Genomic DNA, 27,768 nt, shown 5'->3' with positions numbered 1-27,768 from the left:
TAACTTCCTATTTCATACTGGCATATAGTGATTAATAATGCGATAGTTTCAGGTGAACAGTGAAGAGACTCAGCTATACATATACCTGTTCTCCCCCAAACTCCCTTCCCATCCAGGCTGCCACATAACATCAAGCAGAGTTCCATGTGCCATATAAAAGGTCCTTGTTGGTTATCCATTTTAAATATATCAATGGATACACAGATTTTGAGCATAGAATTTTTTTTGCTTCCTTTTATTGGCTGTTGCAATATCTCATAATTTTAACTTATTTTTAAAAAAATATTTTCTTATTTATTTATTTTGCTGTGCCAGGTCTTAGCTGTGCCATGTGGGATCTAGTTCCCTGACCAAGGATTGAACCCAGGCCTTATGCGTTGGGAGTGTAGAGTCTTAGCCATTGGACCACCAGGGAAATCCCTTAACTTCTATTTTTAATGCAACATAAGCACTATTTTTTAACCCACTAATTATTTATTATGCAATTCTGGCCCCATTTATAGCAAGTTCCTTTCCCAGAAGCAATTAACCTGAATCATGAAGACTTCCTGTGTAAGTTGTGAATTTTGAAACAGTGGTTCTCAGAGCTGGCTGTACAAACGAGCCACGCCAGGAGGCTGCCTAGACTCAGCCCTGTAACATCTGTCAGCAACCTGAAAAAAAAAAACAAAAGCCTTCCAGGGGTTTTTTTGTGCGAACAAGTGGTCAAACCTGCAGAATGAAGAGACTTTAGAAAACAGAAAAGGGGAAGTGGCTTAAGCCTCCCACAGGTAGAAAGGGTCTTCACTCAAACTTGGACCAAGATCAATGTCCTACTGCCGGTTGTTTAGAAGTTGAAACAAGATAGATTTTTGAAAGATTCTTTTGCCTGCTCAAAACAGATTTTGATTTCTCCCCCAGGCCTCGCGCTGACCCTTGGGGCGGCGACAGAATCCGGTCTACGCGGCCACCCGCTACAGAACAGGCGGAGCCGGGCCGCGTGAGCCTGTGGCCCAGAAGTGGCTTTGCCAGGGAACTGTTTCCTAACCTGGCCGACCCCTGACTTCGCCCGGGTCCCGCCCCACCTTGCCGGCTCTCTGGCTCGCACTAGGACCCCGCGGAGACGGCCCCGCCGCCTGGTATGGGCGGGGCCACGCATTGTGACGTCACTCAGAGGCGGGGCCCGGTGCGCGGACGGACAGACTGACAGAGGACAGACTGCGGGGATCCGGCCGCAGGGGTGAGCCCGGAGGGGTCCGCGGAGCAGGTGGACGCGGGGGCCGCGCCGAGTCTGCCCGGCCTGCGGCTGGGGTGCGGGGCGGCCCCGGCGGCGCGTCGGCCCCCTCTCCTGGCCCTCTGATCCCCAAGCTGTGCGACTCCCACCCCGGGAACCGAGCCCCCACCCGACGGCAAGTCCCCCCGCCGGCCCCAGGCTGGCGGCCAGCGCTTCGGTTCTCCCAAGGAGCCCGGGGTGCGCGCCCGAGGAGGGGTCGTGCCCCGCGCGCGAGCCGGCGGTGCGCCCTGGGCGCGTCCTGGGCCTCGGGCCATGCGCGGGGCGCGGCTCCTCTGGGCGAGGCGGCCCGGCTGAGTCCTTACTTCTTTTCCTCCCTCCAGGCCCGCGGCGGAGGATGGTCCCGGGCGGCGGCGGCACGTGGGGGTGACAGCGCGCGCCGGGAGCCCGGGAGCGCGGAGGGCGCGCGGGCCGGGTGGACGTCAGTCAGCCGGCGGGCCGCCGGGCGAGCGGGATGGAAGCGGAAGGCTTGGGCTGGCTTCTGGTCCCGCTGCACCAGCTGGTTTCCTGGGGCGCAGCTGGTGCCATGGTCTTCGGAGGCGTGGTGCCGTACATCCCGCAGTACCGGGACATCCGGCGGACTCAGAACGCCGAGGGCTTCTCCACCTACGTGTGTCTGGTGCTCCTGGTGGCCAATATCTTACGGATACTCTTCTGGTAGGTGGGGTGCCCCGCGCAGATGGCCTTCTCTTGTCTGCGTGAGGCCAGTGGGTGGAAGTGTCTGTACTTCCTGAGAAGGAGCTGTGAAACGATGAGACTATTTCCCAGGGAAAATGGTAGGAATGGAGAGAATCTCGCATAGTCTCAGATCTGCGTTTTCATTTCCTGTGGCTCCTACCCTCACAAGACACCCAGGGCCTTCTCTGTGGGGCTGCGTCTAGGACTGGGTCCCTGCCTTCAGGCATTTGCGTGCCATCTGGGGGCAGTGGAGAGAAAAGGAAGGGAGTTGATGAATACCAGTGACCGAGGGCGGTCTGCAGGAAGAACAAAGCACTGGCCAGTGAGAGCCGTCAGGAGGGGCGTCTGAGCCGGACAGGAAGCGGTGCTCCCCGCGTCTGCCTTGAAGGGCCGCCTTTCCTGCCTTCTCTGTTGTGTGTGGGGTTTTATGTTTTGGTTTTTTTTAATAGTAAGTCAGCTTTCTGGCTAGTACTTAAGGGACTGTCTTTTCTTGCTCCTCCCAGTCAGGTTCCTCTTACTGGCATTTGCATTCTGGTAAGGAGTGGGGTGTTATTTTAACAGCTGTTGAAGCCAGATGTAACTGGGAAGGTACATTTTCAGAGGAAATGAGAAGAGGTCTCGCAGCCTCCTGATTTCATTAAAAGCCGGGACTGTCCTTCCTGCGGGAGAGTCCCAGGCCCTCTGTCAGCACAGACGCTGAGCGCACGTAGAACCAGCCTGGCGTCCGACTGCTGCTTCTGGCTCCTGTTGACTTTCGGGTCACTGTTGGAGAAATCGAGCTTTCCTTCCAACTAACTTTAAGTCAGCCTTACTGAGGTGGGATTTACATTAAAGAAAAGTGCAATCTCACGTGTGTAGTTTGATGAGTTTTGGCCGGTCATCAGGGTGTGAGTCCCCGGAGACCAGAAATTCTCAGCTCCTTCACCTTCTGGACCGCCTGGCCACAGGCAGCCCTTGGGCACTCTCACTGTGTTTTTGCTCAGTGTGGGTTTTAAAATGTGAGATGGTGAGTGACCCCTTCTTCCAGGAGAATTTGTGAGACCGTGAGCCCTGCCTTTGGGCCATCTACTTCTGAAGGAGGGGTCAGAGGTCACTTATCTTTTAACTTGTTTAGCATCTGTTGAAAAACTGCATTTTGAAGACTCTTCCTTTCTGCTTGGCTGAGGGCAGCACTCTCGCTGCAGCAAGACGCCCCCCTTCCCTCTCTCAGCTGCTTGCCACTGGGTCTGAGGGACACAGAAGCAGGGCCCCGGACCGCTGTCACGCTGGCGCTCCAGCCCAGGCTCAGCCCAGCCAAGGTCCCCCAGCTTGGGAGCCGCACTTCCTTTAGGCAGGGGCAGGTCTTCAAACAGAGGAGGATTGAGCTGCCTCAACTGGCCTGTGTCGCTTCAGGGGTTCAATGTCTGCCCTGTGAACACACAGGATTGCCTTCAGCCAGGATCCCAGATGTCTGTGAGATCCTATGGGAAGAAGGAGGGCTGGCAAGGGGCACTGGTCTCTGCTCCAGCGTCCCTTTCACCTGGGAATGTGCTTTCCCTGTACTTCACACCTGGCAGTACTTTGTAGTTCATGTGGTTAAGCTCAGCAGACAGGCTAGGCTTCGCCTACAACTTGTAATGAATATGCGCGTCTCTGCCCACCTGGTCCCAAGGTCCCTCTGCTCTGAGGGACCTTGCCTGTCACCCATTTCCTTCCTTTCTCTGGAACCTCCAATGCACCTACTCCTGGGTCCTCTCCAGGCTTCATAGGTTAACAGAGTCCCCTCCAGGCTCCATAGGTTAGCAGCCCATTTCATTTAACAGGTTTCTGAGGGTTTCCCATGAGCCAGACTCTGGGTGGATGCTGTAGGGTTAAAACTTTAGCAGCAATGCTATATGGAACATATAGACACACATACATGGGTTCTGGGTGGTGGGGAGGGACAGAGCTCAGGCCAGGGGCTCCGGGTGGGATGGAGCCGGGTCTGTGTAAGAACAGTGGTGGACATAGAGGAAGTGAAGAGTGTAGTTCTCTAGAGCTTGCCGGGAAGGCAGTCCTAGAAACTCTTATCTGCCTGGGAAGCCCCTGGGAAATTTCTAGCATGAGGCATGTGAGTGGCTCTGCAGGCCTGTTGGAGGCTGACCAAGCTACATAAACCCCAGGTTTCTGAAAGTCACGAGACTCTAATGCTTTCATTCTTATGATTCTTCCCATCCTTTTGCAGAACCAGCATTCAGCAGATCATGCACAGTGCTGATGGACAGGACTTGACATTTGTGTTGTCAGAAGCCAGAAGGACTGATGATTTTTGCAGAGAAGGGAGGGAGAGACCCAGGGCGCAGGGATGGTGCTGCAGGGCCTCTGACCCAGGGCCTCTGACCCAGGGCCTGATTTATCTGGGAGCTAGTTCTCCAGCCACATCCCTGTCTGATCAGAGAGATTGTAACACTGTACCAGAGGTGTGGTGACATTGTATTGGAGATGTAGTAAAATTGTATCCGAGACTCCTGGACACTGTATCAGAGGGGTAGTGGCAAGCTGCTACTTAGGCAGAAGGCGTCCTGATGGGAGCAGGAAATAGATACCCAGCTTCTCTTCTTGAGCTTTTCTCTGGGGCTTTGAAGGCGCATCAGAGGTGTTCCTGGTGGAAACTTTTCTCAAGCTCTGTGAAACTTTGCACGTTTTCTGCAGTGTGTGTCTCCCTGGGAATGACAGGTGTGTGCTGCACCCTGGGGGTGTGCTTGGACCAGCTCCCCTGAGCCGGGCTCTCCCATCATCTGCATGAGAGGCTGTGCCAACTTCAATGTCAAGGCAGGAGAGGAGAAAGGGCTCTCTGACAACGTGCCAGCACAGACTGTAAGGGTTGAAGGGAGAAGTTTAACCCACCTGATGAGTACAACATAGGGTCTATTTTAATGAGCTTTTAAAAATTACTAATGATGTTGAACTTTGTTTATTTGTTTTGTCACTTGTATATCTTTTGTGGGAAGTTGAGCTTTTTGAAATTTTGTGTCTTGTTTAACTTGTCTTCACCCTAAAAGCAGTTAAATATTCACCTCTGCCACCACACTTACTTCACTATAAATCTCTCTCTTTACTGTAAATATTGAATTCACCTAGATTTGATTTTTTGGTGTGTGGTATAAGGTGAAGCACAGACCTTCATTTTTTCCCCAGTTTTTCTAGTCACTCATTGTTTCTGTTGAACAATTAAAAAAAATGGAAGTGGCATTTATTATACAATGGCCTAAATCCCATGTCTTCAGTCTTGTAACTAAATAGAAGTGAAACACTAGACTGAAGTGTTTATTGTGATGACCACCTGCTCCAGTGCCCCCAGCCTGATACAGACCCTTCCTGTCTCCTCTTCTGGATTATCTATGGGTCTGTCAGCCCCTGGGGTCAGCTAGGTAAGCAGTGGGGGCTAGTTCCTAGAATTGGCTAGAAATGTCCTCAAATGGCCATAGGGCTTGAGGGTCTGCACTTTACAGAAGAGACGAAGCCCAGAGGTGGCGGGTCACAGCACGAGGGCCAGGGCAGCGTGGTGGCCGGAGCAGCCTGTGCAGAAGCACGTGTGTGACCCCAGCAGCGGCAGCTCTCGGTGACCGCCTCCTTGAAGGGATGGGTGTGAGGGAGGGGCCGGGGAGGTGGGCCACTGTCTGCCTGTCACCTGGTTTCAGGGTCAGGTGGAGGGCCATCCAGGGCCTCCTGACTCTGACAGTTGGTACCAGCTCAGGTTTGGGAAGCTGCTCCCAGTGGACTCTGCCCCAGAACAGCCAAGTAAGACTGGGGCCTGGGCTTGCAGGGCACTGTGCCCAGGCCTCACCTTGGGGTGATGGGTTTGCAGGCTTGCAGTGGGCTGGATCAAATGTCCCAGCCCCCGTGGTTCTGGTGGCCACGTTTGAGACCCCCAGCTGATATGGAGAGGGCAGTGCCGTGATCACCCCTTGGGGACTGGGGTCTTCTAATGGGCCCACTGGTGCTGGTCACTGGACTGTGGTTCTGGCCTTCAGGAATTTTTGGCTGAGGTGGTAAAATGCTTAACACAAAAGTCAGCAGGAAGGCCTGGGGTCCTATAGCTGGGCGGGCTGGGGCTGGGAGAAGAGGGGGACATGGGGCTTCAGTGGGGGTCTGCCAGGCCTGCACCCATACCCTCGCTGATTTCACCTCTTCCCTCGTGAGGGGTGGGGGCCTGGTGCCCTGCTCTGCTCACACTTTGGACTGTGCTGGCCTGGAGACCCCCTCTCTTCAGGCAGGGGGCGGGGCTGCTCTTGGTCCCAACTCTAGGATGCATCTTCCTGGGGAGGCAGGTGATCTGGAGCCTGGGTGTCTCACTGGTGGCAGCAGCGTCTCTGCAGGAGGGTGATGGATGCCTGGCTGGGCTTTTGGGGGGTGGGCAGTGCGCAGGAAGCCCACTCACAGTCAGTCCGAGGCCTTGGGAAGGTCCCAGCGATTCCTGGGGAGGGGTATGTGGCATGTCTCACTCCTGCACGTGATCCCAGGCGTTTGTGGAGGCCCGGGTCTGGCTGTCCAGGACTGGTCCGGGCCCTCCCACCCCGGCGCTGTCTGACCAGCACACGGCGTTCTGCCCGGTGCCTCCCTGACGCCACGGCGTGTCCCCTCACAGGTTCGGGAGGCGCTTCGAGTCACCGCTGCTCTGGCAGAGCGTCGTCATGATCCTGACCATGCTGCTCATGCTGAAGCTCTGCACCGAGGTCCGCGTGGCCAGTGAGCTGAACCTGAAACGCCGGGTCTTTTCAGGTGGGCAACCGGCAGCTTCGGGGAGCAGGCCCAGTGGCTCCAGGAGTGGCACTCAGCCGGGGCTCCCGGGGAGAGGCTGGGCTGCCCAGGCAGTCACGGTCTCACCAAGTGGCGCTGGCGTCTGTCACGGCAGCTGTGTTCTCCATCAGTGACTGACTCGACAACATGTCCATGAAGCTGGGACTTGGGCAAGTGATCAGCTCTCCTTAACGTGCCCTTGGCTGCGGCCGCGGTCACACTGGACCCTCATCGGGCAGGAGGTGGTACTGCTGATCTGTTTCTAGCTTGATCAGGTCGGAGACAGACGTTCTCTGCAGAGGCGGGTTTATCTCTGACCTTGTGTGTGGCTTGTGCTCTTAACACAGCCTCTCCGTTTTTGTCTTCCTCCTGAGTCAACTGGGATCAGTTATGTACCTTGTTAAACATTCACCTGGCGTCATGCTCTGTGGGCTTTGGATGGGCACACAAGGTCCATGAGTTCAGGTTGGCGAATCCTACGCTCAACCCACTTGCATTTTCTGGCAGCTTAGAAAATAGAAGATACTGCTCCTGATTTTGCCTTTTCCTTTGACAGTGTTCGTTCCAAGCTGATGTTCTGTGTTTGACCAAGTGGGCTGGTGGGCTTCTCTCTGCAGGGGGCTCGGTGCTGCAGTTCTTTTGTCTAATGACTGAATCTAAGACAGTTCTCGCTTTAATTTCGTCTGAGGCTGTGTGTGTGCAGTCTCAGTTGCTGCTTAGAGAAGCGTATTCTCCGGAGTTTGTTTAGTTCTGGGACTCCTGTGGACTGCGCTCCTGCCCTGCTCTTTTTCTTTCTCCTGATGGTTATTTTCTTTCACTTTGAGCAAATCATTTCCTCTTGTGTAGCTTCTGCTTTTAGCGTGAGTCTGTGTAGAAAATGGGTCGGCCTCCAGTTCCAGTGAGTAGCCTGGACCACTGAGTGTCGCTTAGGCTGTAAAGGTGATCAGCACTGCCTGTTTCTGCTGCTTCTCCGCATCAGCACCGTCCTCCCTGCTGTGACTTGGGAACACTCACCCGAGGTGGTGCTGACCGTGCTGCTGCTGGTGCCCAGGAAGCAGGGCTCCTGTATCGCGGCTCCCTCGCTAGGGAGGAGCTGCAGCTTAGTTTCCTCTGAGACAAGGGCGTCTGTGATATGTGCCCCTTGAACCTCGCCTATAAGGGGTGCAGGATCTCACAGCCGACCGTGGAGTGGGCCGTGTGCGTGGTCAGCACATCCGTCCTCGCTGGGTGGGGGAAGGCCTGGGGAGACCTCGGAGCCCTGGTGGTTCAGCGCCCTGAGCCTCGGGCTCTGCAGCAGTGACCTTGTTAGCAGCCGTGTGGGCCATGATGGCAGCAGGAGCCGGGCCCCCGCGTCGCGCAGTGAACTCAGAATTTAACACCTAATGGCAGCTCACGGGCGTTGGCCGGTGTGCTAGCGGGTGCCCTTGGCTCTGGGGGAGGGCAGGGCTGTGGCTCCTGACCCCTGGGCCCAGCGCAGCCTCAGGGAGGGTCGTCTCCTAACCTTTGCCCACACCAGCTAAGAGTTTGAGAATTCAGTACTCGAATCCAGGGTGATTTACGTATTTTTGTGTCCACTGTTTAAGAGATACCCAAGTCTCTGCGTCCTCCTAGGGAAGCCTTTAATGAGTGTGTGGGTTTATTTCCTCTCATCTGCCAGAAGCAGGCTGTGAAAACGCCTAGTGGTTTGGGTTGGGAAGCTCTGCAGCCCATGGGCCTCCGTCCTGTGCTTTCCTCACTCCCTTGGCCCCCTCCACCTGGCAAGTGGCCAGCTTCCGCTTCCGGAATGTGTCAGCTAGGGCTGTGAGGGTGCCTCCAGCCCCGGGAGGCAGACTGCCAGGGGAACTGACCATGCGCATTAAAATAACTCAGGAGGAGAGTCTGAGGAGCCCAACTTCAGCTATAGGATGGTCAGGCAGCCTGCAAAAAACCTTGAATGTTTTCCAGCCATCTTTTATAGAAGTTTTCAGTTCTGAAGGTCACCCATTCAACTTTAAAGTTACAATTAAAGAAACATTAGTGGTATTAAGGAGAAAAAGCGGGTTACTTAGAAAAATATCTAATTTGTTATCTGATGAGCGACACTTGCCCAGTAGACATTTTGGGGGAGACAGGACACAACAGAAAGTCAAACGCTCTCCGCCCCACTGCCCAGAGGCAACTGCTTGGAACATTATGGTGTTTTTCCCCAAGTTTTTCTTTTTCAGTCTCCAGCATCACAAGATTGGGATCATTTTCAAAATTAGGATCAAATATTTTAAAACCTCTCATTCCACAGAAGCTTTTCAGTGCCCTTGTGTGCAGTGGAGGCAGGACCCAGAGGGGTGGGTTCCCCTTTCAGGATGTATCCCAAGATGGGGCGGCATGCGTGGAGGCCACGTGTTTCAGGGAGAAATCGGCTGGAGATGCTAATATAAACCTGCTGTTTAGTGTGAACCAGGAGTGGAGTGTGGTGTCTGTCTTGACAGTGCTGTGTTTTCCTTTTTCACTGTTTATTGTGGAGAATTTCAAACATGTAGAAGTGGGAGAGCAGCGTATGGTGCTCTGTGTGGGGCCGTTTTCCAGAGTCGGACCTGACTTAGTGCTCTGACCATTTTCCAGAGCCCGTGCACATCCTCTTCCTGCAGTTTCTGAAGCAAATCCTCGATACCGGCCATTTGTAGATGGTCTGTAGCGTGTCTCTAAAAGATAAGACTTTAAGAAAGCATGACACAATATCATCACTCCATGAGAAGTCAGCTCTTATTATTATCAAACCACCGCTGTGTGAGTTTCCAACCGTCTCTTGTGTTTCCTAAGTGTTTGGAAGGTTGTTTCCTTAGATCAAGACCTGGTTATGGGCCGCACACTGTGATTGGTCCGTGTCTTTTTGTTGTTGTAATTTGTCTTCTTAATCTATATGGGGGTGCATGCTCAGTCCCTTCAGTCACGACTGACTCTTTGTGACCTCATGGACGGTAACCCGCCAGGCTCCTCTGTCCATGGGATTCTCCAGGCCAGGATACTGGAGTGGGTTGGCATGCCCTCCTCCAGGGGATCTTCCCGACCTAGGGATTGAACCCCTGTCTCTTATATCTCCTGCATCGGCAGGTGGGTTCTTTACCACTAGTGCAAGCTGGGAAGCCCTTTTAATCTATAGTTCTCCCTAAATCCCCTTTGTCCTTGGAACCTATCTGTTGTTTGTTCTACGTTGTGCACTTGGTGCCCAGCACGGGGTCAGCGGACCGGCAGCAGCACTTGGAGGGTCAGAGCTGCAGAATCTGCACAGAATCAGGCTGCTGAACCACTTGCTGTGTGGGCTGCCCTGTGAAGATCATTCTGCAAGGTAATTTGATCCAGGTCCGCCCTTTCGATTCTACAGGACGGTTGTGCTCTTCCTCCAGGAGGCACGCCTGGCAGCTGGCCTCTCTGGAGGGTGGCCACGGGGGCCCAGGGCCCAGACCTGGCAGTCTGTCCCGGCCGCCCAGCAGCCCTCTCTACTGTCCCTGCCCCTCTAGAGGTACTTCCCCGTGAATGCTGCTCAGCCTTTCAACAGTTTGATTTATAAAGGAGAGGCAGGTGAATGCTCACTTGTTGTTCAGTCACTAAGTCAGGTCTGACTCTGCGACCCCATGAACTGCAGCATGACAGGCCCTCCTGTCCTTCACTACCTCCCAGGGTTTGCTCAAAGTCACGTCCATTGAGTCGGTGATGCCATCCAACCATCTCATCCTCTGTTGTCCCCTTCTCCTGCCCTCAGGCTTTCCCAGCATCAGGGTCTTTTCTAACAAATTGGCTCTTCGCGTCAGGTGGCCAAGTATTGGAGGTTCAGCATCAGTCCTTGCAATTCAGGGGTGATTTCCATATTTCTCTTTATTTACTTTTCAAAATCAGTTCCCAGCACCTTGCAGTGGTGAGTGTGTTTGTTTTACTTTACCCCTTGATTCACGTGACAGAAGTCCCATTGCCCCTCGTGGCCAGCTGCCCGCCTAGGACCCTCTGCTTCTGGCTCTTGCCCCTGGCATGGTGGTCCCCTGGACCGCAGACGTTGCTGTGACAAGATGCTCTGAGCTCGCTGTCCAGTTTCCTGCCCCAGACCTGGTCTGGACATGGCCTTGGAGGCCCCAGTCCGGGCCCCTGGGACGGCTATTGGATCGGGGTTCTTCGGGGCCCCAGTGGGTGGGGCAGGGAGGTTTCCAGGAGGCGGAGTGCCATTCTCAGCTCGCTTCCCTCTCAGCTTCCGGCGGGTGCCGTCTTGAGGTCGTGCCAACAGCGAGGCTGCTGAGTTGTTTAAACGGGGTCCTCAGAGTCACACGTCCCTCCTGCCAGATGCCTGTGTCGTGCAGTCACTAGAAACAGTGAGTGCCTCCCAGTGAGTGGGCCAGCAGCCAGATACCTGAGTGAATTCAGTTGAGATTTGCCCCAAGTCTCAGCACTCTGGTGGAATTGGCTGGGAGGTAGAGGAGGATGGGCTGACTGCTGAAGAGGACAGGGTTCCTTGTGAGCTGATAAAAGCCCTAGAGTTCTGTAGTAGTGGTGGTGGCAGGACTCTGCGAATGTTCTAAACACACTCGAAGTGTGAACTTTTTATGGTATGTAGTTATAGCTTAGTCCAGCTGGAAGAAAATGTTGGGTGGGGAGAATCGCGTACCACCCCAAGAACGAAAGCTGAGGATCCCCCTTCCCAGGAGGATGCTTATCCACAGACTCTTCTGCATTTTCAGGGGCTCCTTTGTGTCCTTGGACCTCAGGGTACAATCCTGCTTCGGTCCAGCCCACTGCCCGGTACTGACCTAGGGTCTTCTGTTCCTGTGTTGCTGGACCACCATGAACACACCTCCTCGTGGGCCCTGGGCCCCCTACCTCTCCGCTGCAGCCATTGTCCACCTCCGCCCCCTCCCACACGTAGCCCCCAGCAGTGAGTCTCAAACTGTGTTGAGGACCAGAGTGCCCCAGGGCATTTGCAGAGCTGCCTCTTGTCTGTCAAGCACCGTCCTGTCCTCTGGCTGCCCCAGGGCTGACTGTCCTGTCTCAGCCCTGCTGAAACTTCTGCTTTGTCGTCTCTGGCTCCTGTCTCTGTGGCTGCTCGACAGGTGGGCCCCAAATTTGGGGACAGGAAAGGACACTGTCACCCCAGACTCTGCAGTTTGGGCCGTTTGCTCTCTCACTGTCTCTTGCCTCTGCCTGTCCTCCCCGGGTCTTCCTCTGTTTCTGGGTCTTTCTCTTTGCCTCTCCCACCCTCTCTCTGTTTCTCTCTTAACTCCTCACTGTTGTGTCTTCGTGATGCTGGCTGTCGGTTGGACCTCAGCTGGGCTCTGCTGGAACGCTCCCACGTGGGCTCCTCCTGAGAACTGGCCTTCCTCACACTGTGGAGCCATGTCTCAACAGGAGTGTCTGGGAAGAACCGGGTGGACACTGCATCTTTTTAAAGATCTGGTCTTGGAAATCACACAGCATTGCTTCTGCCGACCTGCACCTCAGGCCCACCCTGAGTCAAGGGGGCAGGGGCCCTCCTCCTAGTGGGGGGTGCAGGCTCTGAGGGCAGTGTGGTCTGGAAGCGTTACAGTCGTTTCTGAAGCTTGGTGCCTGGTGTGTCTTCAGTACAGATCTGGGGGCATGTGATCACAAAACACTGCCAGTGTCTCTCAGCTTCAGAGTGCCCTTTCCTCCATCTGTCCTACGTGAAGGTGTTTTTCTAAAACGTAGATCTGATCATGTTGCTTTCCAGCCGAAAAACCTCAGGTCGCTTGACGCTGTGCACAGGATGTGACCTTCCCACCCAGCTTGCTGCTGGCCGCCCTGACCAGGGTGTGTGTCTGGCTGACCCCAAGCCCTGCACCTGGCCACGCTCGATGGTTCTGCTGGGCAGGTGTGAAGCTCTGCTTGTCAGCTCAGCGGGATCAAGCCGGGAGAGAGAAGGGCAGCTTTGCGCCCAAGCCCATAAGTGGCTGAGTGGAACGCCCTGTCCTGTAGCTTACCCCTCTTCCCTCTTTTGGTACTTTGATCTTTAGAGGAGGTGCCCATTAATGGTGAACTTGGTCTAAATCAAAGACAGAAGCAAAAAGCTGAGCGAGTCAGACCAACTCTGGGGGCTTAGAACCCAGAAAGTCCAGAAGGGGGTGTTGGAAGGGAGGAGGGGTAAGGAGAGGAGACAGTGGTTCCTGTTAGTTTATGAACCACCCCCTCCATCCCCCCAGCTCTTCCCTGAGCAGTATCAGCTGTCCCCCGGTATAGACAGAAAGGCTGGTATTTGCTTTTAGCTGATTACTTGAAAAATTTCCAGTTTGGGGTAGTTTTCATTGCCTAGTACAGACCCATGACCTTTGCTCCTGCCTTTGCTTCTGCCTTGTTTCTGACCTTGGTGCCTGACCGCCATCCTCAGCTCCACTTGCAGGTGGAAACCCCCTGGAGGAGCTCTGGTGGTCTTCAGGGCCTCTGGTCAGTCCGTCGTTGTCCTGGGGTGGCCCAGTCTAGGGAAGTCTCAGGGGGGGGGGGGGGGGGGGGGAAGGCAAGGTGGCTGGCAGTGGTCCTTCGTGGGCCACTGCTGGGGGCAGTTGCCAGCCCTGTTCCCTGACTTGATGTGATATCCAAGGGCGGGCAGGTTCACATGCTGAACTAGCTGTCTGCTCACGGTGGGTGTTGTGTTAAGTGCCCTCAGGAAACAGCTTTGTTCTGAAGAGTCTGGACCCTGGGACAGCTGTCTTGCAGCCAGGGTTTGTGTCCAGATGAGTTTCTGGGGGAAAGTGGAAGTAGGGTCTGCTGTATCTCATCAGCACCTCCGACCGTAGAAATTAAGTGAGATTTGGTGACGTTTCATTTTTCCCCTGTGTCCCAGGGACTTATTTTGAAAGAGGACAGGTTTGGAAAAAAATAGTTCACAAAGTGGATTTCCTAATGCACAGAAACCAAAAGCTTGTCTTCTGTTCCAATTTTTTTTTTTTTAAAGAAATGCAACAAGGACTTACCAGTGTTAAAACCAGTCTGTTTTTGTCTCTTCTTCCTTTCTGTTTTCTCTTTCTCTTTTTAAATGTAGCTGCAGATAATAAAGATGGAGAAGTCAGAGTCCCCCCCGGGCAGTCCTTTCTGGGTATGTACCACGCAGCATGCGCCACCCCTGGAGCACCGGGTCCGTTCCCTGCTCTAGCTCTGTCTGTCTCTGTCTCCACTCCCACCCGTGCCACATCCTCTCCTTGCATGGGCATCACCCACCCCGCGTGGCTACGTCTCCAGCCAGCTAACTAACACAGCCTGCTGTTTTCAAGCATGAAGTAACCACTAGAAACCTACCCATTTTCTGTGTGTGTTAATGGGGGAAGGATGCAGAGAGGTAAAAAGAAAGACATGTTATCTGAACACAAGTTTTGGAATTCTGTTTGTTAAGCTTATTCCAAAGTATTTTATTCTTTTTGATTTTATGGTAAATGGAGTTGTTTTCTTAATTTTCACTTTGGATTGTTCATTGTTACTTTGTAGAAATAGAATTGATTCTCACATATTGATCTTGGGGCCTGCAGCTTTGCTGAACTCATTCATTCTAATAGTTTTTTTAATGGATAGTTGAGGATTTTCTGTATGCAAGATTATGTCATCCACAGATAGAGAGTTTTACTCCTTCTTCTCCAATCTGGAAACTTTTTATTTCTTTTCTTAACTAATTACTGTGGCCAGAAGTAGGAGAGTAGATGTGCTTGTCTGGTTACTGGTCATAGTGAGAGAGCATTTCCTTCTTGATATTGAGTATGGTGTTGGCTACGGATTTTATAAAGAAGCCCTATATTAGGCTAAGCAAGTGCCCTTCTATTCTGAGTTTGTTTTCATTAGGAGAAGATATTTGAGTTTGTCAAATGCCTTTTGTGTCTGTTGAGGTGATCATGTGGTTTTTGTCATTTATTCTACTGATTACAGTATGTTATGTTGATGGAGTTTTGTATGTTGAACCAACCTTGCATTCTTGGGATGAATCTCATCTGATCATGATTTATAATCATTTTTATAAGTTACTAGATTTTGTTTGCTAGTGTTAGGTTGTGTTCCTTTTTTTCCCCCTTCTTCATATGATAATTGATTTTAGTGTCAGGACAGAAGTGGTCTCATGAAATAAGTTGGAAATGGGAAGCGTTCCTTCCTCTTCTATTTTTTAAAAGAATTTGTAAAGAATTGCTATTAATTATTTATTAATTAAGTGTTTTAATTGAAATATATTTGACAGGTAAATTAAAGGTACATGCTGACACATTTATATACTGTGATATAATAGCCAAGTAGTGGTAATGAATACCTCTATCACATTACATCTTTACCATTTTTTTTAATGGTTGGATGATCACTTTTAGTCTCCTAGCAAGTCTGATGGTTGGATGATCACTTTGAGTCTTCTGGCAAGTCTGATGGTTGGAACAATCACTTTTCATCTCCTGGCAAGTCTGCTGGTTGGATGATCACTTTTAGTCCCTTGGCAAGTCTGATGGTTGGATGATCACTTTGAGTCTCCTGGCAAGTCTGATGGTTACGACTGTACTCGCTGTACAGTGCAACAGATCCAGGGGCTTCTTCAGCAGTTGCTTCAGGTTTATCAGTTCTTTTGAGTGTTTGGTAGGATCAGACAGTGAAACCAATCTGGGCTTGCGCTTTCTTTGGAAAGTTTAAAAGGACTAATTCAGTCTTTACTTGTAAATCTATTCTTACTTTCTGTTTCTTCCTGAGTTAGTTTCAAGAGAAATTCTTTCTTGGAATTTGTCCAATTAATCTGTTATTTGTTGGCATATATTGTTTTTATAATCTTTTTTATTTCTGTAAAGTTAGTGGTAATGATCTCTCTTTAACTCTTGACATTAGTAATTCGAGTCTCCTCTCTCTCTCTCTCTCCATCTTGTTTTGTTTCTTGCAGCTAAATGTTCATGCATTTAATTGATTTTTTTCAAAGAGCCAACTTTTGGTTTTGTTGATATTTCTCTATTTTCTAGTCCCTAGTTTACTTCCACTTTAGTGTTTATTATCTCGTTCCTTCTGCTTGTTTTGGGTTTAGTTTTTTTTTTTTTAGTTTGTTAAGCTGTAAGGTTAATTTATGGATCTGAGATATTCCTTCTTTTTTTATTGACATATAGTTGATCATCTTTTTTAATATAACTTTTATAACCATAATTTCTTTGTAAGTAATGCATTCACTGCATCCTGTAAGTTTTGGTATATTTTCATTGGCCTTAAAATATTCTTACATTTCCTTCAGGATTTCTTCTTTAATTCATTTGTTACTTATGTGTGTTGTTTAATTTCCACATATATTAATAAATCCCCCAAATTTCCTTCTATTATTGATTTCTAGGAGTTTCCCAGGTGGCACTAGTGATAAAGAACATACCTGCCAATGAAGGAGACCTAAGAGATGCCAGTTTGGTCCCTGGGTTGGGAAGATCCCCTGGAGAAGAGCATGGCAACCCACTCCAGTATTCTTGCCTGGAGAATCCCATGGGCAGAGGAGCCTGGCAGGCTATAGTTCATAGAGTCGCTGGACACCACTGAAACGACTTAGCCTGCATGCATAGCATACATGCATTGATTTCTAATTTAATTCCATTGTAGTTGGAGAAAATATTTTGTTATCATTCCAGTCATTTTAAATTGAGGCTTGTTTGATGGCTTGGCCAATGGTCTTTCCTGGAGAGCGTTCCATGTGCACTTGTGAATGACGTATGTTCTACTCATCAGGTTGGGTAGAGGAGCGTCTGGTTAGGTTTTGTAGTGTTGTCAGCTCTCCTCTTTCCTTATTCCTCTGTCTAGTTGTTACGTCAGTTGCTAAAAATGTGTATTGAAATCTCCAACTACCTTATTTGTTTCTCTTTTCACTTCTGTCAGTTTTTGCTTTTTATATTTTGGGGCACTGTTGTTAGGTGTGTATGTGTATAGTTTTATCTTAATGATAGATTGGCCCTTTTATCATTCTAAAATTTTCCTTTATTTCCAGTGATCGTTTTGTTTAAAGTCTGTTTTTTTCTGATAGTAGTATAGCCACTGTAGATCTCCTGTGATTGCTGTTTGTATGGTATATCTTCTTCCATTGTGCTTTTGACTTATTTTTTATATCTTTGAATCTAAAGTATGTCTCCTGTAGAAAGTATCTGCTGCTGCTGCTGCTAAGTCGCTTCAGTCGTGTCCGACTCTGTGCGACCCCATAGACGGCAGCCCACCAGGCTCCCCCGTCCCTGGGATTCTCCAGGCAGGAACACTGGAGTGGCTTGCCATCGCCTTCTCCGTAGAAAGCATATAATGGATCTTTAAAAAAATTCATTCTGGCAGTTCTGGCCTTTGATTAGATTGTTTACTTCACTCACATTTCATGTCACTATGTTTGAATTTACACTCGTCATTTCACTTTCTGCTTTCTGTCCTTCCATCTACCCTAACCTCCACCTGTTCCTTCTTTATTACTTTCTTTTGTATTAAGTGAACACTTTTAGTATAATATTTTAATTCCTTTAGTAAGCCTTAAATATATATATATATATACACACATGTGTATATATAATAGTGCACTACATTGTATCACATTATATTGTGTTATTTGCTCGGTGTTTGACTCAAACACCAAAGCTTATGACGTGCATCTTACCAAAAGCTACTTTAAAATTATACTAACTTGATTTTTTAATCAATTAAAAGAGAAAAAGAGAAGAAATACATACTTTTACTGCCTTTTACCTACATGATCACCATTACCTATGCTTTTTGTTTTTCTCAAGTGGATTATAATTACTGCCTGAGGTCCTTTCTTTCAGAATGAATAATTTATTTTTAGTATTCCCTATAAGATGGGTCTGCTAACAAGAAATTCTCCCAGATCTTTTTTATCTGGAAATGTCTTTGTTTTGCCCTTTTTAAAAACATGTTTTGCAGAATTCCCTGGTGGTCCAGTGGTCAGGACTCTGCTCTCACTGCCTAGGGCCTGGAGCCTGGGTTCAGTCCTTAATTAAGGAACTAAGATCCCATAAGCTGTATGGCCAGCCAAAAAAAGAGTTTTGCTGAATGTAAGAATTTTGGTTGACAGGGTTTGTTTGTTTTTGCTGCATTTCAAATATGTTTTTCATTTTCTCTTGCTAATTTCTCTTTCAGCCATGCCATATGACTTACGGGATCTTGGCTCCCTGATCAGGGAGTGAACCTGAGCCCTCGGCAGTGAGAGTGTGGAGTCCTACTGGACTACCTCTGGACTGCCAGGGAAGTCCTTCTCTTGCTGATTTCAAGGGTTTCTCCTTTGGCGTTCAGCAGGCTGACTACGATGTGTGAGGGTGTGGATCCCTTTGCGTTACCCTTTTTGGAATTTGTGAAGCTGCTTGGGTGTGTAGACTGATATTTCCATCTTATCCGGGAGTTTTTAGTCATCATGTCTTTGGCTGTTTTCCTCTCCTTTCTCCCCTCCTCTCCTCCCAGGTACACGTGACACACTTGTGCACTGACTGCTATCCCATGTGTCTCTGAGGTCTTGTTCAGTTTTCAGAATTCTGTTTTCTCATTCTCACTGCATGATCTTTATCAATCTGCCCTCAAGTTTGCTGGTTCTTCTGCCAACTCAGCTCTGCTGTTGTGCACTAAGATTGTGTCTTTTGACCTCAGTTTCTGGACTTTGCAATTCCAGAATTTTCATTTGGTTCTTTTTAGTAATTTCTGCCTCTCTATTGATATTCTCTATTTGATAAGACATCATCAGTATACTTCCTTTAATTCTGTTTTACAAAACATTCATTTATTTGTGGCTGCACAGGTTCTTCGTTGCTGTATGCGGGCTTCACACTGCGGTGGCTTGTGTAGTTGTGAAGCGCAGACTCAGTAGTTGCGGTGTACCGGCTTAGTTGCTTTGTGGCATGTGGGATCTTCCCTGATCAGGGATTGAACCCCTGTCCTATGCATTGGCAGACCACTTCTTATCCACTGAACCACCAAGGAAGCCTTTCCTTCTATTCATTATGTGTGGTTTCCTTTAATTTTTTTTTAATGGAACGTTTACGGACTGCTTTGAAGTCTTTTCTGCCAAGTCTAATGGTTCTTCTGTCTCTTAAAAAGTAATTTGTTTCCTTTTTTTTCTTCTCTGTATGGGCCACTCGCCATACTTTGTTGAAAACTGGCTATTTTAGGTAAAATACTGTAGCAACTCCAGATACTGACCCCACTGTACTTGGGGGCTTGTTTGCTTGTCCCTGTGTTTAGTGACCTGGCCTAAGGGTGCCAGGAGCTGACCTAGACGCTCCTTTGTCCCCCTGTTAAGCTTCTGGGGAGTGGTGGGGTCTGACACTCTGACCAGTAGCTGCTTGCTCTGTTGATTTTGACAACAGCCTCAGGCACGTGGGGACCCACCCCGTCCCCGGTGCTGGGGTTCCTGCCCCCGGGCTCGCGCCACTGTGTCTGCGGTCGTTCGCGCGCGCGTTCCCGGGAGCGGCAGGGCGGGCCGGCCACACGGGGGCGCACGGGCCACGCGGCCTGGATCGAGGGTCCCTTGGTGTCTGCAGGTAACTGGGTCTCGGCCTAATGGGCAGGGCGGGCGCGAGGATAGGGGGCAGCTGCGGCCCGGGGCGGCTGTACCCCGCCGGAGACGGGAAGCGTGCGGGTCTGACGCACAGTCTGCCCGGCGGCAGCAACCAGGCCTCCACATCGCCAGGGTCAGAGGTCCAGCCCATGCCGACCCCAGACCATTCTCTTTGCTATGTGTCCTCACGATCTGAGAGCCTGAAGCTGTCCACTGAGACTGGCCAGGGGGTTGTGATTTTTTAAAAGTCGGCTCCGCGGAGCTGCACTTTCCTGCAGCAGAGCCCACGTAGGGGAGCCCACCGGACCATCCCTGGGGGCACAGGGGCCCAGGCCAGCCGTGCGCATCCTCAGTGGACCCTGGGCCTGGGGCAGGTCACCGTCGCTGACCCGGGGTGCCCTCTCATTCGCTGGTCCTGGTTTTCTCTGGGGAGGAAAGCGGCAGGCCGACTGCAGCATCCCCAGGTGGCCGCGTGGCTGGAGCTGCTGCTGGAATCGCTCTGATCCAGGGCAGGAAGGGCGGCCACCCTCTCTCCAGGCTGCTGCTCGCTCCAGCATCATCGGTGGCCGGTCTATATCCTTTGAGACCAAATCTCTTACATAGTCGTTTGGAGCATAAAAATACAATTCGATAGGAAATCAAGCCCTTCTTGCCACTAGGATGCAAGCTCCAGGTACAGATTCTTCAGATAGCAAATGGCTTCTTAACTCAGAAGTGATTGGACTGAGCAGGGAAGGAATGGCTTTGTGGATCCAGGGAGCCTCAGACCTTCCGTCAGCCAGGTGGGGATTTCTCCACGTTTACATAATTGGGAAGCTTCAGGGATGTGCTGGTCACCACCAGGCATCTTTAGCGGCAGCTCAGGGGCAGGCGAGCTGGGTGGATTGGAGGCCCTGTGCTGATTGACTGGCCCCCACACCTGGGACCTTCTTTCAGCTCTGAGTGCCTTGCCATCCAGACTTGCCCTTTGGGGCCACTGACTGGAAACCACATCCGGGGAGAAAGCACATCCCGCTTGAGCTGGGGGCTTGCCAGGGGAGTGAGGAGGGGAGGTGATTTCTATTAACACCTCAGCACTCGTGGGCATCCTCCTGTCGGCGTTCTGCCTGCCTCCCTGTTCTCCGAGCACCATCCGCTCATGCACAGAGTGGGACCCAGCGGCCCAGGAGGAAGGTGTCACCTGAGTGGCTCTGTTTCAGGAGTAGGGTGTCAGCCCGCCCCTGTGCCTGGTCTAGAATCAGTTTTGAGAGGGAGTCCAGACCATTCTTCTTTCTTAGCTTATTTTAAAAATTATTAATAAAAAAAAATCTTTGACGTAGGAATCCCTAAAGAAGTATAAGAAATGTTTGATTCTTCTGATTACAGATCAGCGATCTATACATTTTATTAAGCATCTTCTGTGTTCTTCTAACTTTTTCTGACTAAACTCTGCAAGTCTCACTTCATGCTTTCTGTATCTACCCAGTGTTATCCTCAGCTGACATTTTTCTTTATGTAATTTCCTGCTTTTTTCTCCCTACTACTTGTTTTAACTCACCACAACACATCAGTTACAGTTAATGGGTAGAAGGGTCATTAAATGTATTTTAAATTGTCCAGGATTCAAATGACAGCACCTCAAACTTAAAGTCTGAAAGAACTATTTTTATCTTCAGTATTAGAGAATATATTCTCTAAAGTGAATATGTATGTCTGTATACAATTTGAAAGTGTACAGTTCATTGGTTTTTAGTACATTCACAGTGTTGTGCAGTGACCACCACCATCTCATGACAGAACATTTCCATCAGCCCAAAACAGACCCCACACCACCCAGTTGCCTTACCCCAAGCCTTGGTAACCACTGATCTACTTTCTGTCTCTGTTTTGCTTATTCTGGACACATCATGTGAGGGAATAATACAGACTTTTGTGTCTGAATTCTTTCACTGAGCATGCATTTTCAGGATTCATCCTGGTTGTAGCCTGTGTTAGTACTTCATTACTTTTCAAGGCTGAGTAATATTCCACTGTGTGGCTGGACCACATTTTGTTTACCCATGTGTCCAGTGATGGACATTTGGGTTGTTTCTACCTTTTGGCTTGTTGTGGATAGTCCTGTTGTGAATAATCATGCGAAGTTTTCACGTGAACAAGAAGGTTTTCAGTTCTTTGGGGGCATTTACATAGGAATAGAGTTGCTAGGCTGTGTGGTAACTCCACGTTTTATCATTTGAGGAACTGCTGGACTGCATTTTAAAGTGGCTGCACCATTTTACATTCCTATCAGCTGTGTATGAAGTTCCCAGTTTCTCCACATCCTCAAGACTTTCTATTGTCCTTTTCACTCTTGCCATCATAGTAAGTGTGAAGTGATATCTCATTATGGTTTTGACTTGAGTTCCTTACAATTCGTGATGTTGAGCATTTTTTCATGTGCTTGTTGGCTATTTGTGTGTCTTTAGAGGAATGTTTATTTGGGTCCTTATCATTTTTTAATTGGGTTGTTTGTCTTATTGTTGTAAATCATATATTCAAAAGCAATGTTTACTTCTTCTCTCCCGGGAGTTGTAAGTGGTGCTTGTTTTGTAGACTCTCAAGCTTTGGTGTCCTGTAGAGCCTCTCTTGGTCCTGTCCTCTCCGAGGGACCGGGGCATGTGTGTCTTCCCTGCAGCAGCACTCATGCTTCCTCTCCCAGCCTCTCTGTACCGGCCGTGGTTGGATGACTCAGGTCCTCAGGAGCCCTTGGGTCTGGCCCCCCAGGGTTGCCTGGTCCTTGGCCGGTGCACTGAGGATGTGTTGAGAGCATGTCCCTTGGGAGTGTCCTTAGCTACCTGCAAGTCCAGGAGGCAGAGAGGTAGACGGGCTCCAGCAGTGTTCCCTCCCGGCTCTGTGACCTGGAGGAAGCCCGTCTGGAGGCAGCCGGGGGCTCTGTCGCGGGGTGTGGAGGCCCTCAAGAATGCTGGTGGCGGCCACTGCCCTGGGCTGTGACGGGGCAGGGTTGGGATGCTGGCAGTTCCCTCGTGTGAGGACACGGGGCCCGTCCTTGCACCCGAGAGAGCCTGAGTGGCAGAGATGGTCAGGGAGACCCAGGAGGGCCTTGACCAGGAAGCTGGCCCCTTCTTTGCCCCAGAGAACTGGCAGATAAAGCTGCGCCAGGTCTCATCCAGCCCACGTGCAGCTCTCGAGACTCAGCCATGAGGGTGGGCTTCCCAAGACGGAGGGCCTGTCCTCCTGCCCTTGCTCTTCAGGCCCCTCTGAACTCCCTGTCCACTCAAGCAGCTCTGTTTCCTTTTAGCAGCTTTACTGAGGTCTGATCAGCATGCAATGAGTGCATCAAAGTGTGAAGCTCTGGTCAGTTTGGGCCTGTGTACAACGTTCGCCCAGACCAAGACAGTGAACATGCTGGTCACCCCACAGTTTTCCTCTTTGTGACCCCCCCTCCTCCCCCAAATACTAATCTGCTTTCCATCACCATTCATTTGCATTTACTAGAATTTGACACGTTTACTGGAATTTTACCAGAATTTGGAACCATCCAGTACATACTGTTTTGTCTGGTTTCTTTCACTGAGCATAATTGTTTTGAAATTTGTCCAGGGTGTAGAGTGTATCAACAGTTTGTTCCTTTTTATTGTTGAGTTATATGGTTATATTACAAGTTTTCTGTTTATTAACTGGTTGATGGATATTTGGATCATTTCCAGTTTTTGATTGTTACAAATGAAACTGTGAATGAACTCTCGCGTTCAGGTCTTATATGAACATGTGCTTTCTTTTCTCTTGGGTATATACCTAGCAGTGGACTGGCTGGATCATATGGTAAGTGTATGTTTAATTTTTAAAGAAACTGTTGCACTGTCTTCCAAAGTGCTGTACCATTTTGCATTCCCACCAGCAGTGTGTGAATTCCAGTTGCTTTGCATCCTCATCAATACTTTGTATGGACCTTTTTAAAAAAATTTTTTTTCCATTCAGGTAGGTGTGTGGTGGCATTTCATTGTTGTCTTACTTTGCATTTCACTAATGCTGTCACATCTTTTCATGTGCTTGTCCGTCATCCTTATAATCTTCATTGGTGGAGTGTCCAGGTCTTCTGTCCCTTTAAAAGTTGTTCTTACTGAGTTGTGAGTTTTTAATGTTTTGGATACAGGTCCTTTCATCAGCTACATGGTTTGCAGTATCTTCTCCCTGTCTGTGCTTTGTCTTTTCATTCTTTTAGTAATTTCTTCTGACGAGCAAAAGTTTTTAATTTTTTATGAAGCCCAGCTTATTAGTTTGTTCTGTTGTTGATTGTGCTTTTGGTGTCAGATCTGAGGCATCTTTGTCAAACTCAAGGCCACAAAGGTTTCTCCCTGTTTTTTTTCCTGGTAGTTTTAGGTTTTACATTTAGATCTGTAATCTAATTAACTGTGAGTTACTTTTTGTTTCTGGTGTGAGGTATGGATTCAACTTTACTGCTTTTGTGTATGGATGTCCAAAGACTGTCTTTTTTCCCCACTAAATCACCTATGCATCTCTGTCAGAAGTCAGCGCTCTCTGTGTGGGTCCGTTTCTGGACTCTGTTCTGATGAATTGATTTATTTTTTGGTTCCTGTGCCAGCATCACGCTGTCCTAATTACTGGCTTGGTACTGAGGCTTGGATCAGGTAGTGTTAGTCCTCCAGCTTTGTTCTCTGTTCTGTGTGCTTTGCCTTTCCATGTGGCTTTTAGGGTCAATTTGTCACTTTCTACATTAAGCATGCTAGGATTTTGGTTGGAGTTATCTTGAATCTATAATCTGGGGAGACTAATTATTATGATTGTGCAGAGGGCGTTACCACAGCCACGCTGGGGCTGCTGTCCTTAGAGAGGCCTGCCTCCCCAGCAGGCCCCTGAGTGATGTCTGGGAACTCAGATTTTAGGAGACTTCCCATTGTTCCCAGAATTGGCAAGAGGTGCTCTCTGTGCTTCAGTTGTCTGGACACCTGCTGTCCTTCTGGAAGTCTGCAATTTCACTGTGTGTTAAGCAGAGGGTGTCACGTGGCCAGCCCCCGGTAAAAACTCTGGGCACGGAGGCCTTGATGAGCTCCCCTGGTCACTGTCCGTTGCTGGAGGATCAAGCTCATCCGAGGGAGAGGCTCCTGGAAGCCACAGCTGGAGTCCTCTGGGCACTGCCCACCTGCTTTTCCCTTCGTTGACTCAGCTGTGTGTTCTGTGGCCATGTGTCACAGCTGGGACTATGCTGGCATGCTGGGTGAGTCCCCCTGAAGATCACTGTACCCAGGGCTGGTCTTGGAGGCTCTGACACGACAGCGTTGACTTCCAGCATAGGAGCTCCATAGGCTCTCCTCTTACGTGTGTCTTCTTTGGTTTCCCTCAGCAGTGTTTTGTAGTTTTCAGTGTACCCATCTTGCAAGTTGTCAGATTTGTCCCTATGTATTTCATATCTTTTATGGTATCGTGTAAGGTATTGCTTTTTAAACTTAGTTTCTGATTGTTCACTGCTAGTATGTAGAAATGCAGTTTACTTTTATAAGTTGCCCTGATAGCCTGCAATCTTGCCGAGCTCATTTGTTCATTCTCGTGGGCTTTAATGGGTCCCTTATATATTTGATAAGATGATCATGTCATCTGTGAATATGGATCATTTTACTTCTTCCTCTCCCCCCTTTGCTTGCCTGATTGCTCTGGATAGTGCCTCTAGCACAGTGTTGATTAGAAGTGATGAGAGCGAACTTGCTTGATTTGGTCCTGATCTTAGTGGAAACACACATGTCTATTTATACCCGGCCCACCTTAGTGTAATTGTTGTTACATGGTTAGCTTTACATGTGCTAAACCCCCTGCTGCATTGTCCTTCTTTGTTTAAGTAGTCCCTGGTCTTGTGTGTGTGTGTGTGTGTGTGTGTGTGTGTGTGTGCGCACGCTAGTTGCTCAGTCCTGTTCGACGTTTTGCAACCCCATGGACTGTAGCCCACCAAGCTCCCCTGTCCATGGGATTTCCCAGGCCAGAGTCCTGGAGTGGGTTGCCATTCCCTTCTTTATGCAGGGGATCTTCTCTATGCAGGGATCAAACCCAGGTCTCCAGCACTGCAGGAGGATTCTTTACCATCTGAGCCACCAGGAGAGCCTTATCTATTAATAAGATTTAAATGATAAGAAAAAAGTCATATATATTCACCCACTTGGTTACCCTTTCCAATGATCAGTTTTGATCAGATGTCAGACATTGTGAATTTAGTTTACTGAATATTTTTGTGGGCTTTAGACATGCTTAAGATTAGTTCTGGGAAATGCAGCTGGTCATCTGTGGGGCTTTTGGTCTTCTTGATCTCATCACACTTTGCCATCCTCTCTTGTCTCGGATATGTGATAAATATTGTAAAAACGCATGTGAAGGTTCTTTCTCCTTCCTCCCATGTTTCGCTGATGTATCCTCTTGGAAGGGGCCAGCCGCTCCCAGATACTGGTATGTTTTTCTGGAACCTCAGAAACAGTGGTCCACAGTGGAGTTCCTGAAAGAGACGTTTCTCTGCCTGAGATATGGCAGGGATAGGCTTCGGAAAATGGGAGTCGATTGTGACTTGTCCTCTTTCCCCCTGACCAACTCTGATCCTGCCTCCTCATGCCCTTTCCTGTCCTCGGGGAGCTTTGTCTGCACCCCTGGAGGGCACACAGCGGTCACCAAGTGACGCTGGCCTTGGAGGCACAAACCGGCCTGAATCTTGTTGTTTGAGTGCTGTTTGTCAAATGAGTATTGAATTGGGCAGGCTTACTCCTTTACTGGAATTCATGCTTATTGATGACGATGTCTCATTACAATCTTTAGGACCCTTTGAGAAAACACCCTTGAGTTATTTATTCAAACCATGTCTGTTTGGTCCCTTGAAACCTAACCATAGAACTGTAGGCAAGTTGCCTAACTGTTTCTAGGCCCCCTGCCCTCACTCAGAGGCGGGGCCTGGTGCTGCTGTGGGACCACACCCATGTCCCCTCCTGGCCCCTCCTGCCTCCCGCTGCTCCGCCTGCCCTCTCGCCTGGGCTGCCAGCTGGTTCCTGGGTGTGGTCCTCCAGCAGGCCTGTGCTTCAGCTCAGAAGGCGAGTGATGGTTCCACGCTGGAGTCGGGTTTACTGCTGGGGGTTGTCCCAGCAGTGCTGGTGGTTGCGGTGACCGCCCCGTCGTCACAGCTGCAGCAGTGGGTGCTCAGGCGGTGGGACTGTCGGGTGGTGATCGGGAGCTGTGATGCCCGAGTACTGTCTGGAGTGTGGAGTCTGACCCACGTGGTTGAAGGTCTGTAAACCTGAACGGCAGGGATTAGGCTCATTACTGCAGCTCATCCCAATTACTCCCCGTAAGAACATCCATGTTCTTGTTGCTGAGGTACTCGCATTGTATGTGCCTGTTGACCCCTGTCCGACTCTTTTGCCACCACATGGACTGTAGCCCGCCAGGCTCCTCTGTCCGTGGGATTCTCCACGCAAGAGTCCTGGAGTGGGTCGCCATGCCCTTCTCCAGGGGATCTTTCCATTGAACCCGAGTCTCCGGCATTGTAGGCAGCTTCTTTACCACTGAGCCACTGGGGTTGCCCCTCTTGAAGTGAATTATTTGGCTCTAATCTTTCGGAGGAGGCAGGTTCCTAAGCGTTGAGTCCTGGGAGCTAGCACGTGCAGTGCATCTTGCCAGCTCTAGGTTCCTCCTGCATGGCCTGGCTTGCCCGCTCAGGGCCCTCGCGGGTGCCAGGCTGATGGGGAGGCAGCTGCTCTGTCTGTCGTGCTGGGGGCAGAAAGTGGGTGAGGGCTCGTCTGACTATATGTTTCAAAAGGAATTCTTTAGATTTATCTGAGGCTGTGTTTTTTTGTCACAAATGAGTTTAGTTACATAAAACACAACTTTGTATCTTCTTTGTGTAAATATAGATCTTTTTGCAGACTTGGCAAATGGCAGCCATGTAACTGAGCTCTTTGACGGGTGGCGGGCAAGCTCTGGGCACCTCCTGCTCCCAGGGACGCCCTCTAACCCCACTATTTGGTTTCTGTGTTCCCCTGCATGTCTGTCATGGTAGACTCAGGGAGGGGTCCTGTCCTCGGTGTTCATTGAGGGGAGGGGCTCGACAGGGTGCTGGTGCTGCTGAGCACCACGGGGTGACCTCTGACCTTCGCTGGGCCTCGTTTCTGGCATTTGTGTGGATGAATGTTTTTGGCTAAAGCAGCTTTGCTGAACCTGCCTGTGACACGGTGGGACGGGGACCAGCAGACTGGAGACAGAGATGGCCTGAAGGGAGCAAGCAAGAGAGGGGAGGTGGTCACATGGGCCCTGCAGCCTGGGGAGCCAGGGTGAAGCCCCGGGGCCCTCCCTGGAGGGCGGGCGGACATGGGTGACGCGAGGCTCTTCTCTGGGCACCGTTCCCCGTCCAGGCTTGCGCCGACATCCTGGACTGGGGGCAGATATTTGTTCAAGTACCTGAGTACTCTCAGTCACATCCTCCTCACGCTGACCTCGCCCTCCTCGCTCCCATCCTCCTCACCCTGAGCTCACCCTCCTCGCTTGCGTCCTCCTCACGCTGACCTTGCCCTCCTCACGCTGACCTCGCCCTCCTCACGCTGACCTCGCC

General features: G+C 50.1%; 1 protein-coding gene across 3 annotated transcripts in view; it reads left to right on the top strand.

The window, feature by feature from the left end:
• The first annotated feature begins 1,161 nt into the window (after positions 1–1,161).
• Positions 1,162–27,768, top strand: part of SLC66A2 (solute carrier family 66 member 2) — a 45,503-nt gene continuing 18,896 nt past the window's right edge. The window contains exons 1-4 of one of the 3 annotated variants that reach the window (XM_040264392.1): positions 1,162–1,219; positions 1,594–1,927; positions 6,555–6,688; positions 13,716–13,769. In XM_040264392.1, coding sequence (XP_040120326.1) covers positions 1,725–1,927; positions 6,555–6,688; positions 13,716–13,769 — 391 coding nt within the window. In that variant the 5' untranslated portion in view covers positions 1,162–1,219; positions 1,594–1,724. Of the gene's footprint in view, positions 1,220–1,531; positions 1,928–6,554; positions 6,689–13,715; positions 13,770–27,768 lie in introns of those variants that run through there. The other 2 variants (XM_040264395.1, XM_040264393.1) reach the window with 2 other exon arrangements.

Source organism: Oryx dammah, unplaced genomic scaffold (genome assembly GCF_014754425.2).
Source record: "Oryx dammah isolate SB20612 unplaced genomic scaffold, SCBI_Odam_1.1 HiC_scaffold_22, whole genome shotgun sequence".
Lineage (NCBI taxonomy): Eukaryota > Metazoa > Chordata > Mammalia > Artiodactyla > Bovidae > Oryx > Oryx dammah.
This window is presented reverse-complemented; position numbering and strand designations above follow the sequence as displayed.